The sequence below is a fragment of the Periophthalmus magnuspinnatus genome, chromosome 24 (assembly GCF_009829125.3).
Source record: "Periophthalmus magnuspinnatus isolate fPerMag1 chromosome 24, fPerMag1.2.pri, whole genome shotgun sequence".
NCBI classification, from domain to species: Eukaryota; Metazoa; Chordata; class Actinopteri; order Gobiiformes; family Gobiidae; genus Periophthalmus; species Periophthalmus magnuspinnatus.
This window is the reverse complement of record NC_047149.1, coordinates 2399698-2414577: the sequence shown is the minus strand read 5'-3', so window position 1 is coordinate 2414577 and position 14880 is coordinate 2399698. Positions and strand designations below refer to the sequence as shown.

At 43.0% G+C, this 14880-nt stretch overlaps 1 protein-coding gene across 1 annotated transcript; it reads left to right on the top strand.

Annotated features, from left to right (window-relative positions):
* Positions 1–346: 346 nt before the first annotated feature.
* Positions 347–14590, top strand: cebpz (CCAAT enhancer binding protein zeta). The gene is made up of 20 exons (XM_033990483.2): positions 347–577; positions 1001–1144; positions 1786–2285; positions 2650–3151; positions 4514–4821; positions 5367–5598; positions 6152–6350; positions 6971–7059; positions 7485–7538; positions 8028–8130; positions 8226–8285; positions 8423–8489; positions 9412–9518; positions 10179–10239; positions 10974–11155; positions 11476–11508; positions 11599–11685; positions 11771–11835; positions 11947–12028; positions 14376–14590. The coding sequence occupies exons 1-20, from the start codon at positions 377–379 to the stop codon at positions 14588–14590; spliced, it is 3291 nt and encodes a 1096-aa protein (XP_033846374.1). The 5' UTR covers positions 347–376.
* Positions 14591–14880: the final 290 nt, after the last annotated feature.

Below are 14880 nucleotides of genomic sequence, written 5' to 3'. Positions count from 1 at the left end.
ATTGAATTTATGCTAATCTGATAATAGTCCAAGCAATGTAATTTTAATAAATGTGTACATGATATTAGCATTATATTTATTATATTATATTATATTATATTATATTATATTATATTATATTATATTATATTATATTATATTATATTATATTATATTATATTCTGTGTTTTATACTACTGTCTTTCATTTAGATTTCAAGGAAACATAAGTAAAACTATTTGAAAGTAGAGTTATGAAAAACAATGAATATAATAATTAAAATGTTAAAATATAATAATTTAATAAAAATGTTTTGTTTATTTTTGTAGAACGGATCCTGCGCTGTGACGTCAGCTTGCACATCCGGGTCACTCTGTCTCACGTTGCTGGAGAAAGCATGGGAGCTAAAAACAAGCAGAAAAGGCGAGGAAAACCCTCCAAAATGAGCTTCGGGAGCGCGGACGGAGCCGAGGACGAGCTGGGGAACGGAGAGCTGAGCGAGGCGAGCGGAGACGAGGAGCCCGGGCCCAAAAAGGATGGGTTTAACGCGGAAGATAAGTTTAATCTGGAGGAGGTTCTGAAGCTGGGAGGAACCCAGGTGAGATCCGCGTGAAAACATGACCCAGACAGTGTTTAAAGGTCTTATATCAGGCAAAAGTCACTCTTGTGAGCTTTAAGCCCTGTTAAAATGTTGTTTCCTCATCAAAAATATAGCCGGAGCTCACACACGTTTGAGTAACCCTTTATTATTAGTCTGTCTACATTTTCAAAGCTCAAAAGGCTTTGTTCCACCTTGTGAGGTCATGTAGTGGTGGTTTCCCAGTTAACGGCCACCAGAAACTGACAGTTTCAGCCCTAGTGAAGGTGTATGGAGTTTTAAAACACAATTTAGCACTTCCTGTGACATCACAAAGTGGAACAGAATATTTTCTGTTTGAGAGAAGAACTCAGGGTTTCCATCTGACCCTCTCCTGTGCATCCTCTTCTCCTCTTGACTCTGTTTTGTTTGTATATTTTTCAGGCAGACTTTGTCATGTTGTCTGCTGTGGATGAGTCAAATGAACTGATCGATGGAGGGAAGAAAGGAGCAATTGATGACCTGGAGGAGGGAGAGTTGAAGAAGTTCATCACCAAACTAGGCATCAGAGGTTACTCCAGTCTGCAGGTAACCAGTCCTATGAAACATTTAAACTGTATGACAGTTGTGTTGATTAACTTAATATGGAAATGAAGTACCACTTTTAATAGTACCATTAAAGCAAACCTATTGTGCTTGTGTCTCAGATATAATCTATGACATCATTATGTTATAATTTGCACATTTTAAATTGTAATATTCATCTAAAATGACTTAATAAAAGAAACAAGTCGACTGACTTCCAAGTTAGAAAACCACCGTGCCGACGCCACTGTAAATATCATCACAACAAAGAGTCAGCACCTCTGATGGATAGCTGTCACACTAGCGAGCAGCGGGTTTTTGTTTCATTTGTACCAAAATGACTAGGTAATGCTGCCGAATCCTTTAAGTATCACCTGTAAAGAAAATAAAATTGGAGAACGAAGTAAATACAGAGCAGTGAATATGTACCAGATCAAATGACGTCTTGAAGATGAAACAAAATTCAAATTTGTGATGAGGAAACAAAACTATAACAGATCAGTAAATAGTGCAATACGGGCCCTTTAAAGTCAACTACGTATGTTATAATTTCATACTAAATTCTCCACCAAAATCACATGTCTTCTTTATAAAACGCATGTAATGATTCATCTTATTTAGTTTTTCTGTTGTTCTTGTTTCAGATTATTCCTGATGAAGAGGAGGTTCCAGAAGAGACCAATGTGGAGAAACTAGAAACACAGAATGAGACCAAACCCAAAGAAAAGGACAAAAAGTATGAGAATGTTTCAAATAAATCAGACCAGAAAACAAAAGAGTCCAAGAAACTCAAAGCTAACTTGTTTGAGTTCACAAAGAGGAGTGCACTACTGATCAAACCTGGAGGAAAGTGGTACGACAATGACTACGCCTCCGAGTTTAGCTCCTCAAACCAGGACAAACATCTGCTCTCCAAGTACAAGGCTCTGGCCCAGCAGCTTCTGGAGAATGAGGTAGATCTGTACAGAACCAAGAAGAACCTCCAGAAAGGAGCCAACTCCACGTGGATGAAGACGGTGGTGTCCGCGGGGGTCCTGGCCGATCGTATGGCAGCCATGACGGTTCTGATCCAGGACTCTCCGGTTCATTCTCTGGAACATCTGGAGAACCTGATGTCTATGGTGAAGAAGAAGGGCTCTCGCAGGTAGGGATGGGATAATAAACAATAATATTGTCTAGTACAGGGGTGTCAAACACATTTTCACCGAGGGCCACACCAGCAAAATGGCTGCTCTCAAAGGGCCAGATGTAAAATAAATCTAACTACTTTTTTAACTTGTTAATTTGCTGTTTCTGTATTTATTACTTATTCAAGTTACAAATATTGTTTATGAATTTGCCTAGATGTAAAAATATGGCTGTGTAACAGCGTATCTCCTGGTAAAATTACATTTTAAGACCATCATACCTTTTAATTTACCCTGTCGAGGGCCGCATAAAATAATGTGGAGGGCCACAGTTAGCCTGTATCATCCCATGCGCTTATATCATCCCATGCTTACTCGCAGGATGGGTCTGATGGCTCTGGACACGATCCGAGAGCTGCTCCTGTCTGACCTGCTCCCGGAAAACCGCAAACTCCAGGCGTTTTCCCAGCGTCCACTCGAGTCGCTGGAGGAGAAGGCGAGTGGGAACAGAGACACCCGGGACCGCAGACTCCTCCTCTGGATCTATGAGCACCACCTCAAACTGCTGGTGGCCGAGTTTGTCACTGCATTGGAGGCAGTCTCGCATGACACGGTGCTCACGACTAAAACCAAGGCGCTGATGACGGCATTTGAGCTGCTGAGTGCACAGCCAGAGCAGGAAAAGGCTCTGCTCACACAGATGGTGAACAAACTGGGTGACCCTGAGTACAAGCTAGCAGCTAAAGCATCCCATGTGCTAGAAACACTGCTCCACAGACACCCCAACATGAAGGGCGTGGTGTGTGCTGAGGTTGAGAGACTGCTATTCAGAGCAAACATCGGAGAGAAGGCCCAGTACTACGCCCTCTGCTTTCTCAATCAGGTACTATCAATGAGGTGTTATTAATGCTTTGCAGCTGATGTCATTAGCATTCCCTGGGGTGTGATGCAACTGTTGGCACTGCTCTGTCTGAAGCTCTGCAGACTTTAATCTGACTTTGTTTTACCACAACCTGACCAGAAAGAGAACTGACTTACCAAGAACTACAACAAGTGAACCGATTTGTGCTGTTAAACAAGTCTCTCACACATTAATTTACAGTCACAAGCTAGTATTAGCCAACTGTTACTGTTTTCAGTTGGTCATTGTCACCTATTGTTGAAAATCAAAGTCCTAAACTGGACTATGAACACACATGAATTTGAACACAGGCTCCTAAAAATGTGCTGTTTAAATACAATTTGTCAAACAAGTTTTAAAATCATCTAAAGGTCAAGGAAAAAATACAGTGTTTGCCAGTGTGTGCATTGTGTCTCCATGGTAACTGATGAAGATTCCACCATAGAGATACGATGTAGAACACCCCCAGTGTGATGTCACTGCAGAGTATCGATAAAGAGAGATCATGGATTCTGTTGCTGGGGTAATTGCAGCGGCCATCTTGTGATTGTAGGAAGAGCAAACAGGGCCAGAATATCATTGATTAAAAGTTTTAAATTGACACAAAGCTGCAGTGGCTCAGTGGCTAGAGCACTCATCCACCAACCTGAAGATCAGCAGTTTGAATCCAACTCAGACCAGTGGATACTGATGCTGTGTCCTTAAGCAAGGCACTTCATCCACATTGCCCAGTATGAATGTGGTGTGTGCGGTGTTGGTGGTGGGAGGATTCGATGGTGTAAATTGGCAGCCTCAGAAATGCCTTAGTGATTGAGTGTGTGGTGAATGAATGAGTACAATGTGACTATAGCTTTTAGAGGAATTCCATTTTAGGCCATTAAAGGGCCCATATTATGCTATTTTTGATCTATGTTACAATGTTCTTTCCTCATCACAAACATACCTGGAGGTGTGTTTTGTTTCATTCACATAAACCCTGCATATTTAGGCTTAGTATTTCTTCTCTCAAACAGAAAACATTCTGCTCCACCTTGTGATGTCATGTGGTAATACAGTAAGTGCCCCACAGTGTTTTTATACAGTGGAGCACCTCCTGTGCGATGGAGGAGCTGTTAACTTGAAAACTGCCACTAAATGGTATCAAAAGTTGGAACAGTGCTTTTTGAGCTCCACGTATGTTTTTGAGGAGGTAATAACATTATAGCATAGCCTAAAGCTCACAAGGCTCATTTTTGCTCAATATAGGACCTTTACTTTTTTTTTTCTAGAATACTGAAGCCCCTTGCTTCGCTCTTTCATACTGCACAAACTAAAAAAAAGCTGTCCCTGTTTCTTCTTGTAAAGGTGATCCTGAGCCGAGACAACGCAGATCTTGCCGCGCGCCTCATCGGGATCTACTTTTCATTCTTCAACTGGTGCGTAAAGCGGCGACAGGTGCATAGTAAGATGCTGGGCGCATTGCTGAGTGGAGTGAACCGTGCGTATCCTTTCGCGGCGGAAGGAGACGAGGCAGTGAAGAAGCACATGGACGCACTGTTCTCTGTGGTTCACGTGGTTAAGTTTAACACCGCGATACAAGCACTCATGCTGCTGTACCAGGTCATGGACTCACAGCAGAGTGTGTCTGACCGCTACTACGGTGCCCTATACAGGTGAGTGTGTCGCACACCCTCCCCCTGTGTCGCACACCCTCCCCCTGTGTCGCACACCCTCCCCCTGTGTCGCACACCCTCCGCCTGTGTCGCACACCCTCCCTCTGTGTCGCACGCCCTCTCTGTGTGCCAGATGTACATTGAAATGCATGGGATTCTTGGATTAGTTTAAAGTTCTGATTTCAATGTTCTCTCAGATGTTAATGCTCTTGGATGGATTAAAAATTTTACCGCCTCAGACCCGGGCTCAGACCCGGGCTCAGACCCGGGCTCAGACCCGGGCTCAGACCCGGGCTCAGACCCGGGCTCAGACCCGGGCTCAGACCCGGGCTCAGACCCGGGCTCAGACCCGGGCTCAGACCCGGGCTCAGACCCGGGCTCAGACCCGGGCTCAGACCCGGGCTCAGACCCGGGCTCAGACCCGGGCTCAGACCCGGGCTCAGACCCGGGCTCAGACCCGGGCTCAGACCCGGGCTCAGACCCGGGCTCAGACCCGGGCTCAGACCCGGGCTCAGACCCGATTAACTCTTGTTTCTCTCCTGTAGAAAGCTGTTGGACCCTGGTCTCTCCGGGTCTTCTCGTCAAGGGATGTTCTTGAATCTTCTGTATAAGTCCTTGAGGTCGGACACTGTTCTGAGGCGCGTAAAGGCCTTCTTGAAGAGGCTGCTCCAGGTCAGCGCCGAGCAGAGCCCAGCATTTGTGTGTGGAGCTCTGTTTCTCCTGTCTGAGGTCCTGAAGAGCCGACCTGTGCTCAGATGCCTCCTGCAAACCAGCGAGGTGAGAGAAGGGAGGAGGGAAGAGGAGTTGGCACTGTACCTGATTTCTACTGTCTTAAGAATGTGAAAAACAGAACTAGTTCATTTCAGAACGTTTGCAGTGGTCCAAAGTTATTCTTCACTTACATTCTGCATTTTCAGCATCCTAATTATTCACCACCATGTGTTTAAAAGCACTTTTCACAACTCTCAGAGACCAGAGTGGAGTTTTGCTGTCACCGTAATGCTAACATCAGCAACAAGGACAGTTAAATGCTTCATAATTAGATGATGACAGAACACACTGGACTTATTTTGACCTCAAGTATCAGTACCTATCATTCCTCCATCTTATTTATGCCATTTGGCATGGATCTATAATAGGCAAGTATCCAGGAAGTAATGCGGAAGAAAAATAATGTTTTTGGCATTTTGCCCCAATGAGCACAGGCCCCTGAAAACAACACAACAACATCGTTGGTTCATCTTCAGATCTTATTATACTTACATGCTCATTGGTAACAGCTCTCTGGATGTATTGTAGTGTTTTGTTTTTAATGTGACCCTGTGTTTAGGAAGAAGAGGAGGAGACTTTCAGAGATCTGCCCGACGAAGAGGAGGGAGGGCCAGTGGAGAAGGAGCAGGGAGACAAAGGAGAGGAGAAGGAAGAGAGAGAGGAGGAGGACAGCGAACGATTTGTGCACACAAACAAACCCCAGCAGCCCCATGAAGACAGGCCCAGTGCATCATGGGTACACCACCACAACATGGAGGGTACGACACTCACTTGTACACTGCAAAAAAGTCTTCACCTGAATTTAAAGAGGCATTGTGGAACCTTTCTGGTAGGGGGTCCACCATCTGCTTGTCTCCATGACAGTGGTATTGCTTTGTCTGGAATGTTCCAAATTAAATAGCATTAAACTACTCTCTCTAGCATTTTATAATTACTAATGTTTTATTGCTAGAAAAATACGCATTCTTGCTGTGGAATCACCTCTCCACAGATCTGACCTGTGAACTTTACCTGGTGGTGTCATCTGATTGATTCCCTAGAGATAAATTGGTTTAATTCCAGACAGTGGAACATTTCATCTAAAACAATCACATCTCCTGGAGACGAGCAGCTGTCTGATCCTCCCTGGAAAAGGTCAAATCTTTAACTAAACAGTTTATTCTGTTTTCTGTGCTGGAGTTTGCTTCAGTCTGTGATTCAAAATACACACTTCTCCAGTGCTTAACGAAGATGTGAGTCTGGTCATCGTTGGTCTGTGTGAACATGGAACTAAACTGAAACTAAAAAAAAGTACCAGGAGCTGCAAAGCACAGCAAAAACACCTAATTATTCTTCTGATGTGTCTGACATTCTGGGTTTTGATCTTTTGTGTTTTCAGGAGGTAAAAGCGTGCAGTCCTACGACCCTCTGCACAGGAACCCTTTGTACTGTGGAGCCGACCTCGCCACACTCTGGGAACTACACCAGGTATGAAAGGGTTAAACTACTGTATGTGTACTTTTTTACAGATGCAGTAGTTTAACCCTGCACTTAAGTGTACTTTTAGCATGCTGATTATCAGATAATAAAACACTTTATAATTAAATGCAGACAGAACACAGTGGACTTATTTGACCTCCAGAGCTGCTTATACAATATATCTGCTGGGGCAGGACACATTTTGCTCAAATACATGGACAAATCAGGGACAGGGACTTAAAAGGAAGGAGCTGGGTATGGAAATGACTAATTGGCTTTTTAGTTAGTTAGTTAATGTAATTTTTCTAGTGGAGGATCTGCCACTTGCTTGTCTCAATGGAGATGTTGTTACTTGCTCCACATTGCTCCACAGTACAGCATTAAACCTGTTTATCTCCATGGGGACCTCAGTCTAACTCATGTTTGTGTCACAGCTCTCAGGACACTTCCACCCCTCAGTGTCCCTGTTCGCCAAGACCATCCTCCAGGTGAGACTAGGACTAGACCAGGGACTGAAACCAGGACCTGAACGGGGGACTGTAACGGGGGACTGTAACGGGGGACTGTAACGGGGGACTGTAACGGGGGACTGTAACGGGGGACTGTAACGGGGGACTGTAACGGGGGACTGTAACGGGGGACTGTAACGGGGGACTGTAACGGGGGACTGTAACGGGGGACTGTAACGGGGGACTGTAACGGGGGACTGTAACGGGGGACTGTAACGGGGGACTGTAACGGGGGACTGTAACGGGGGACTGTAACGGGGGACTGTAACGGGGGACTGTAACGGGGGACTGTAACGGGGGACTGTAACGGGGGACTGTAACGGGGGACTGTAACGGGGGACTGTAACGGGGGACTGTAACGGGGGACTGTAACGGGGGACTGTAACGGGGGACTGTAACGGGGGACTGTAACGGGGGACTGTAACGGGGGACTGTAACGGGGGACTGAACCAGGTCTGACTTTTTCAGGGCAACAGTATCTTGTACACTGGAGACCCTCTGCAGGACTTTACTCTGATCCGGTTCTTGGACAGATTCGTTTTCAGGAATCCCAAACAGCTCAAAGGAAAACGTGAGGCTTTTATTAATTAATTCAACATTTGTTTCATTATTTCTTGAAAAACTGTGTAAAAGACAAAGATTTGACAGGTTGAATTTTGATTTCAGAGAACACAGATTCTGTGGTGCTGCAACCAAAGAAAAACAAATGGGCGTCGTCTCTGCCTGGTCAGTCACCCACTGTAAAGTCTCACTTACTGAAACATGTTACTAATATAATAATATATAATATTATATATAATAAATATAATATTGCTGAGCCTTTTCTCAGATTTTTATGTGAAATAAAATAAGTGTTCTTTCAGTGAACTGTGAGGAGTTTGTGTCCAGAGATGAGAGCCAGATTCCAGTGGACCAAGTCTTCTTCCATCGGTGAGACTTCAGCTCTTAAATATATGGATATTATGTTGCCTGGTAAGTCCAGACTGATATGTCTGTATTTTTATACAGAAGGATATCAGTCTGGTCACCACTCCCTCTGTCGCGACTCGAGCCAGAACCAAACATGATCGATTAATCAGATTAGTTTATAATAAAAGAGTTTTGTGCTCGGCTTGATTCTGCAGAAAACACCGTGTTTTTCAGTCCCACGATGTTTTTTGTCCTTTCTTTTTTCCTCGTAAGCGGCCATATTTGTTTTTATACAGACGAACCATATGTGTCCCTGATTGGCTAATTTACCTGTCAATCATGCCCATCTGAACTCAGGGAGATTCATATGGGGTTGTTCTCACCTTTGCTGAATGTCTACTCTCTCTGCCCCCCATCTCACGCTGTAACTCTCCTGTCCTGAGTAGCAGGAGATGCTGGAGTTGTTGCAGGAGTAGTAGGAGGAGATGCAGGAGTAGGTGTTGCAGGAGTAGTAGGAGTTGTTGCAGGAGTTGCCAGAGTAGTATGAGGAGTAAGAGTAGTTGCAGGAGTTGCCAGAGTATTATGAGTAGTAAGAGTAGTTGCAGGAGTTGCCAGAGTAGTATGAGGAGTAAGAGTAGTTGCAGGAGTTGCCAGAGTAGTATGAGGAGTAAGAGTAGATGCAGGAGTGGTAGCAGGAGTTGCAGGAGGAGTAGTTGCAGGAGTAGTTGAAGGAGTGATAGCAGGAGTAGTAGCAGGAGATGCAGGAGTTGCAGGAGTAGTAGCAGGAGTAGTTGCTGGAGTAGTTGTTGCGGGAGTTGCAGGAGTAGTAGCAGCAGCAGGAGTTGCAGGAGTAGTAGTAGCAGCAGCAGGAGTTGTAGCAGGAGTTGTTGTAGGAGTAGCAGGAGTATTCTGATCAGTATTTTGACATTTCCTTGTGTTGTAGTTTCTTTTGTAAACGTCGTGAGCAGCAGCAGAGCCGCAGACCTCGTCCTGATGGAGACACGGAGAGCATCGAGGACGTGGACGACGACGAGTTCGAGAAGATTTTGGGTCAGAGGTCACACAGGGCATCACAGAGGGGTCACACAGGGGTCACATTATAAACCCATCCAGGGGTATTCACATCTCAGAGAGACTGAAACCTGAACTTTCAACCAAGTTATAATGTTGTTCCCTCATCAGAATCGTACCTAATGAGGTTTTAGATGTCATCCATGCATGTTTGAGTAATCTAATGATCTCTCCAGGGCTCTATTCGTACCCTTGTTACAGTTAACTGTAAGATTCAGTCCAGTGCGCCGCCCACAAGCCTACGTCACCCATGCTCCCACACAACAATTCTCCATAAATACACAAAAACATGACACAAAACTGTACACAGCAACTTGATTAACCTGATGTGATGTGCAGTAGTTTAATTAGTCGATTAGTGGGATGCTGTTGATTGCGCTGAGATGTCACTAGGGGCGAATTTTCAAAACAATAAAAGGTAACATGGTGATGTGTTAGCAGTTAATACCCCATAGAAGTTAAATGCACTCTCGTTAAGCTAATTCATGAATCTCATTCATTTCAGAACATGTTTTCAGCAGTCCAAACTACAGGGGTAGCAGCTTTATACAGAATCACACCCCATGGAGACATGGGGAGGGCATCTGACACACAGGAACATTATTGTACTTACATTCTGATAAACCTCTCTTTGCTCAGACTCGTGTGAGGGAGATTCATACTACGCTCAGCTCAAAGACGACGACCTTGACTTTGCTGGGTGAGTCTACTGTTCCAGTTCAGTGATATGTCTCGCAGTGGGGCTTTAACCCTGTTTTAATGTGAGGAAATGTTTAGGGGCTTTGACAGGGGATTTTCACACATTTCAGTTCTCACAATCTCTTTGGAACATAACGGACCAAACAGTGAACTCTTTCATTCATTTTGATTCACTTTGTCTAATAAATTAGTGATTATTAAAGTGAGGGTCATTTTTAAAATTAGACTATTTAATCCTTTTCTCTGTACTGTAAGGACACAAAAAATGTGATTTGTCAAATTGCACAAAAACTATAGAAATGGAATTTAATCTGACTTTGTGATGTTTTGCCATTGAAATGATGGTTTATTTCATATTGATACTTTGCAGACGCAGTATTCCCTGGGGGTTTAACGTAAGAATGGTCTGTCTGGGACTTTCGTAGATTTCATTTTAACACAATTTGACCATTAAGAACTGACTTACAAAATCACAGCACTAAGCTAGTTAGCATTAGCTAACAGTTTTTCAGTGAGTCACTTTTGCTTTTTTGTTAAAAATCAAACTCCTGAACAGCACTATGAACGCTCAGATTGATCACAGGCTCCTGAAAATGTGCTCTTTGAATCTTTTTTGTACTGCAAAGTATCAGTTGCTGTGGGGCCCTGGGTCCATCACACATTTTGGGGGTCCCATCCTGAAAATGTGGATTCTCCTGGGGTGGATCACCATTGTGTGACCTGTCTGTGTCCCAGGAGCGTGAGCCAGAAACAGGGGAGAGCGGACTCTGGCTCTGAGGACTCAGACCCAGACCAGGACTCGGATCTGGACTTGGACGATGAGGAGGTGGAGCTGAGTCTGGATGAGGAAGACTTTGGGGAGGAGTTTGAGGAAGAGGGCGGAACTTTCATAGATCCTGATGAAGATGATGAAGAGGGTAGGACGTGTGTCTGTAGCTCTCTGTCTCATCTGTCTGCTCAGGTTTAGTACATCTTTCACTCTCTCACACTCTGCTCAGCTCCATGTCTCTCATCTCCCATAGTGGTCCATGGGCGTATACTTGTCTATGTGTCTTATACTTCATTTCATCAAGATCATTATAAACATATTCAGGAAAGGTTCATTTCTGTCCTGGCAATGGGACTTTAGTATCAATATCTGTTGAAAATTTCAATAGTGGTTTTAGTATCAATTAGTATCTGATTTTCAACCCTACTTAAACTGTAAGACTTGTCTAATTTTTTATTTCATGTTCAGTCCCAGAGCTGGAGGAAGATGAGGATTTGGGAGGTGAGTTTTGGTGATTTCAGGTTTAGACAAAAATTTGAAAAATTTATTTTATTTGACAAAAATAATGTGATGTTTTTGTCACTGCTGCAGATTCAGAGGGGGAGATGGAGGTTCAACCACAGAAGAAAAAAAACAAGAGAAAACATTCAGAAGAGCTGGACTTTTCTCAAGGTTTAGGTACAAAATATGAATCTAAAATAATCATAATAATAATAAAAAATAAAATTGTGATTTATAGTAATTCTAACCCAAATAATTTCAGGCCCAAAAGGAGCAAAAAAGAAGAAAGGAAAGAGTGATTCAGCCATGTTTGCATCTTCTGAAGAGGTGAGAATCTGTGACAAGTTTGAGTCCTGGTTTCATCCTGGTTCAGTCATGCTTTAGTCCTGCTTTAGTCCTGGTCCTGTCTCTGTCTCATATCTTCTTGTCCTTCATCAGTTCGGGTCTCTGTTGGATGAAAACTCTGGTTCTAAATTCGATAATGCTGGACTCAACGCCCTGAGGAACTCTGACAAAGCAGGTACAAAACACTAAACATGAACCCATGGAAATACTAGGCTCTGAAGCTTTAGCACATTTAATCGAAAATAAACCATTGTTTTATTTTAGTAAGAAATAAAATTTACACAGACACTGAGAGACCACAGGAAATCCCTCTGAAGTCTTATCCACAAAGATGTTGCTCCTTAAAATACAGTTTCATGTGAAAATATCCACAGACAGGCAGCACACATGCAGTCCCTTAATATACGTAAATTTCGGACTATAGAGCGCACCTCAATATAAGCCGCACCAGCTAAATTTGAAAAGAAAATCAATTTTGTACATATATAAGCCGCAGGTTTTCATATTGTAACATGAGATATTTACACAGAAAGACGGTGCACTGACACGCTTTTTTTAAACTGTGCCTGAAAATTGGCACCAACACGACATCAACACGGGATGAACACACCTGCAGGTTTAGAAAATAAAGCTGCACCAACATGGAAAATCTGCTTTTATTTCCTATGAAAACTTTTGTTGTCTTTTTACATTGACCAAGTTGGATTCATTGATGCCGAGCTTACATGCAGTGGCTCTATTTCAGGGGTCGGCAACCCGCGGCTCCGGAGCTGCATGCGCCTCTTTCAGCCTTATACTGCGGCTCTGCGTGGCTTGGGAAAATAAATTTTAAGTATTTAATTGAAGTGTATTTTATTTGTGTTAGCTCTTTTTTGTTGTAGTTTAAATTGGAAGATTATTATGATCTTAAAATAAAATTATATTTTCTTATTTTTCGTTGCTAAAAATAAGCGTCACACTCGTGGAACAATGTTCAAAACAAACACGTCTCACGTCTCACACAGACAGTGACACAGCTCACAGTCCTGCGTAAAGAACCCTGATTTTCAGACACTGTGCGCACAGGGGTCAGGAGCAACTTTCGCCCATCCCTAATGACACACTAATGAGCTCATCCGTAGATGTATCATGAAAATCCTGCTGGAAATCGCCACAGAAATCTATTTGATGTAGTAGCAAGTATATTATTTGCTCTTGTCTCCACGATGACGTATCACGTATAACACATCAGACATGCCGCCCAAAAGTAAAGCCACAAGCGAGTGAAAATGAGCCAAAACAAAAGTCTTTGGAGAGCTTTTAACAAAGGGGGAAAGGCAGCTGAGGAGCCAGAAGAGGAGACTACGACCTCCAAGAAAAAGAAAGATAAATTTAACAGACAATACCTACTTAAAATCTGGGTTTGTCGCTACAGGTGACTCTCACGCGAAGAGTCCGCTCTGCGTAATATGTGGGAAAAGCAAATGAGGCAATGAAACCTTCAAAACTGCTTTGGCACATGGAGAATAAGCACCTGGGATTAAACGATACGCCTTTAGAGTTTTGTTTTTTTTAAAGAAACTGCGGAGCAGAGTAGACATAATCACATAATCAGTGCAGGGCTCCCACTGATGCAGCGGTTTGGTGAGTTGTATTTTTTTATGCACTTAAGTTATTTTTGCCATATTTATCTGCCACGTGTAGAAGGCCTGTCTGTCTAAATAAAAAATAAAACCTACATTATTCCGTTACATTATTATTATTATACAGTGTTATCTTCATTTTAGATGTCAAAGTATTTGCAGCTCCCAGTGTTTTATTTTACGTGGAAAGTGGGTCCAAATGGCTCTTTGCGTGTTAAAGGTTGCCGACCATTGTTCTATTTCCTTCTTTATCTTAAAAACCGCATCATATCCATTTCATGATGCGCAAAATGATCGTTCAAAATCAAAACTAGTGAATTCTTCAGAGCAGAATCTTTCCCCACGTCTGTCTCACTTTTACGTTTACAGCTAGAGAGCGCCCCCGGTGGCCGTTATCCAGTAAAATTCTATAAATAAACCGCACTGCTGTATAGGCCGCAGGGTTCAAAGCGTGGGGAAAAAGTCGCGGCTTATAGTCCGAAATTTACGGTAATTTAGTCTCCATTAAGATCCATAATATGGATCTTAATGGAGAAGAGCACCAGACCATGTTACAGGTCAGATCTAGGGAGAGGTGAGGCTTAATGAAGATGAGCACCAGACCATGTTACAGGTCAGATCTAGAGAGAGGCAAGGTTGAATGCATGTTTGAAAATAAAAACCTGTATTTAAACAAATGTTTAAATTTATGTTAATGCCATACTGTGGGACACTGAAGGCAAAGCAACAAAACATCTTCACTTCTACAACTTTTTGTCCAGTTTACAGATTTGAATTTTTCTTTTACTATGGATCATATCTGGATGACTCAGGGATTACACAGACATATTAGTAATAGTGTGATTGGTTGGTTCCTGCTCAGGTATGACATTCTGATCTGATTGTTTGGTTGTTTTCCAGGTGTGAAGCAGCTGAAGTGGGAGTCTCAGCGCGACGACTGGATTCACGACCGTGACGCTAAAACTCTGAGGAGGAAGAAGAGCCTGTTCCAGAGGAAAAAGAACGTACAAACTGGAAATAGGAAGTCCACCGCACGTGCATACACAGGAAACAGGAAGTCCACCACACGCGCCTGCACAGCAAACAGGAAGTCCAACGCCAAGAGGAGGAAGTGATGGGTCCTGGGAGGGAACAGACATGGACATTTAAATAAAATGCCTTAAATCTGAGTCCATAAATTTTATATATTATTAATATATGATATTTGTTGTAATATTAAGGCAGCAAGGCGTTAACAGTGGACTCCTGACATGTTAAATGTTCCTTGATATGAAAGAATTAAGAGTTTTTAGAGTTTTATGCATTTTTAGTGTAAAGTAATACAAGTCAAAACTTTAAATCCAAATGTCTCAGAGGCTGAGTTGGTGATACAGGGATCAAAATCAAATCGTGAGCTCATCCTTTT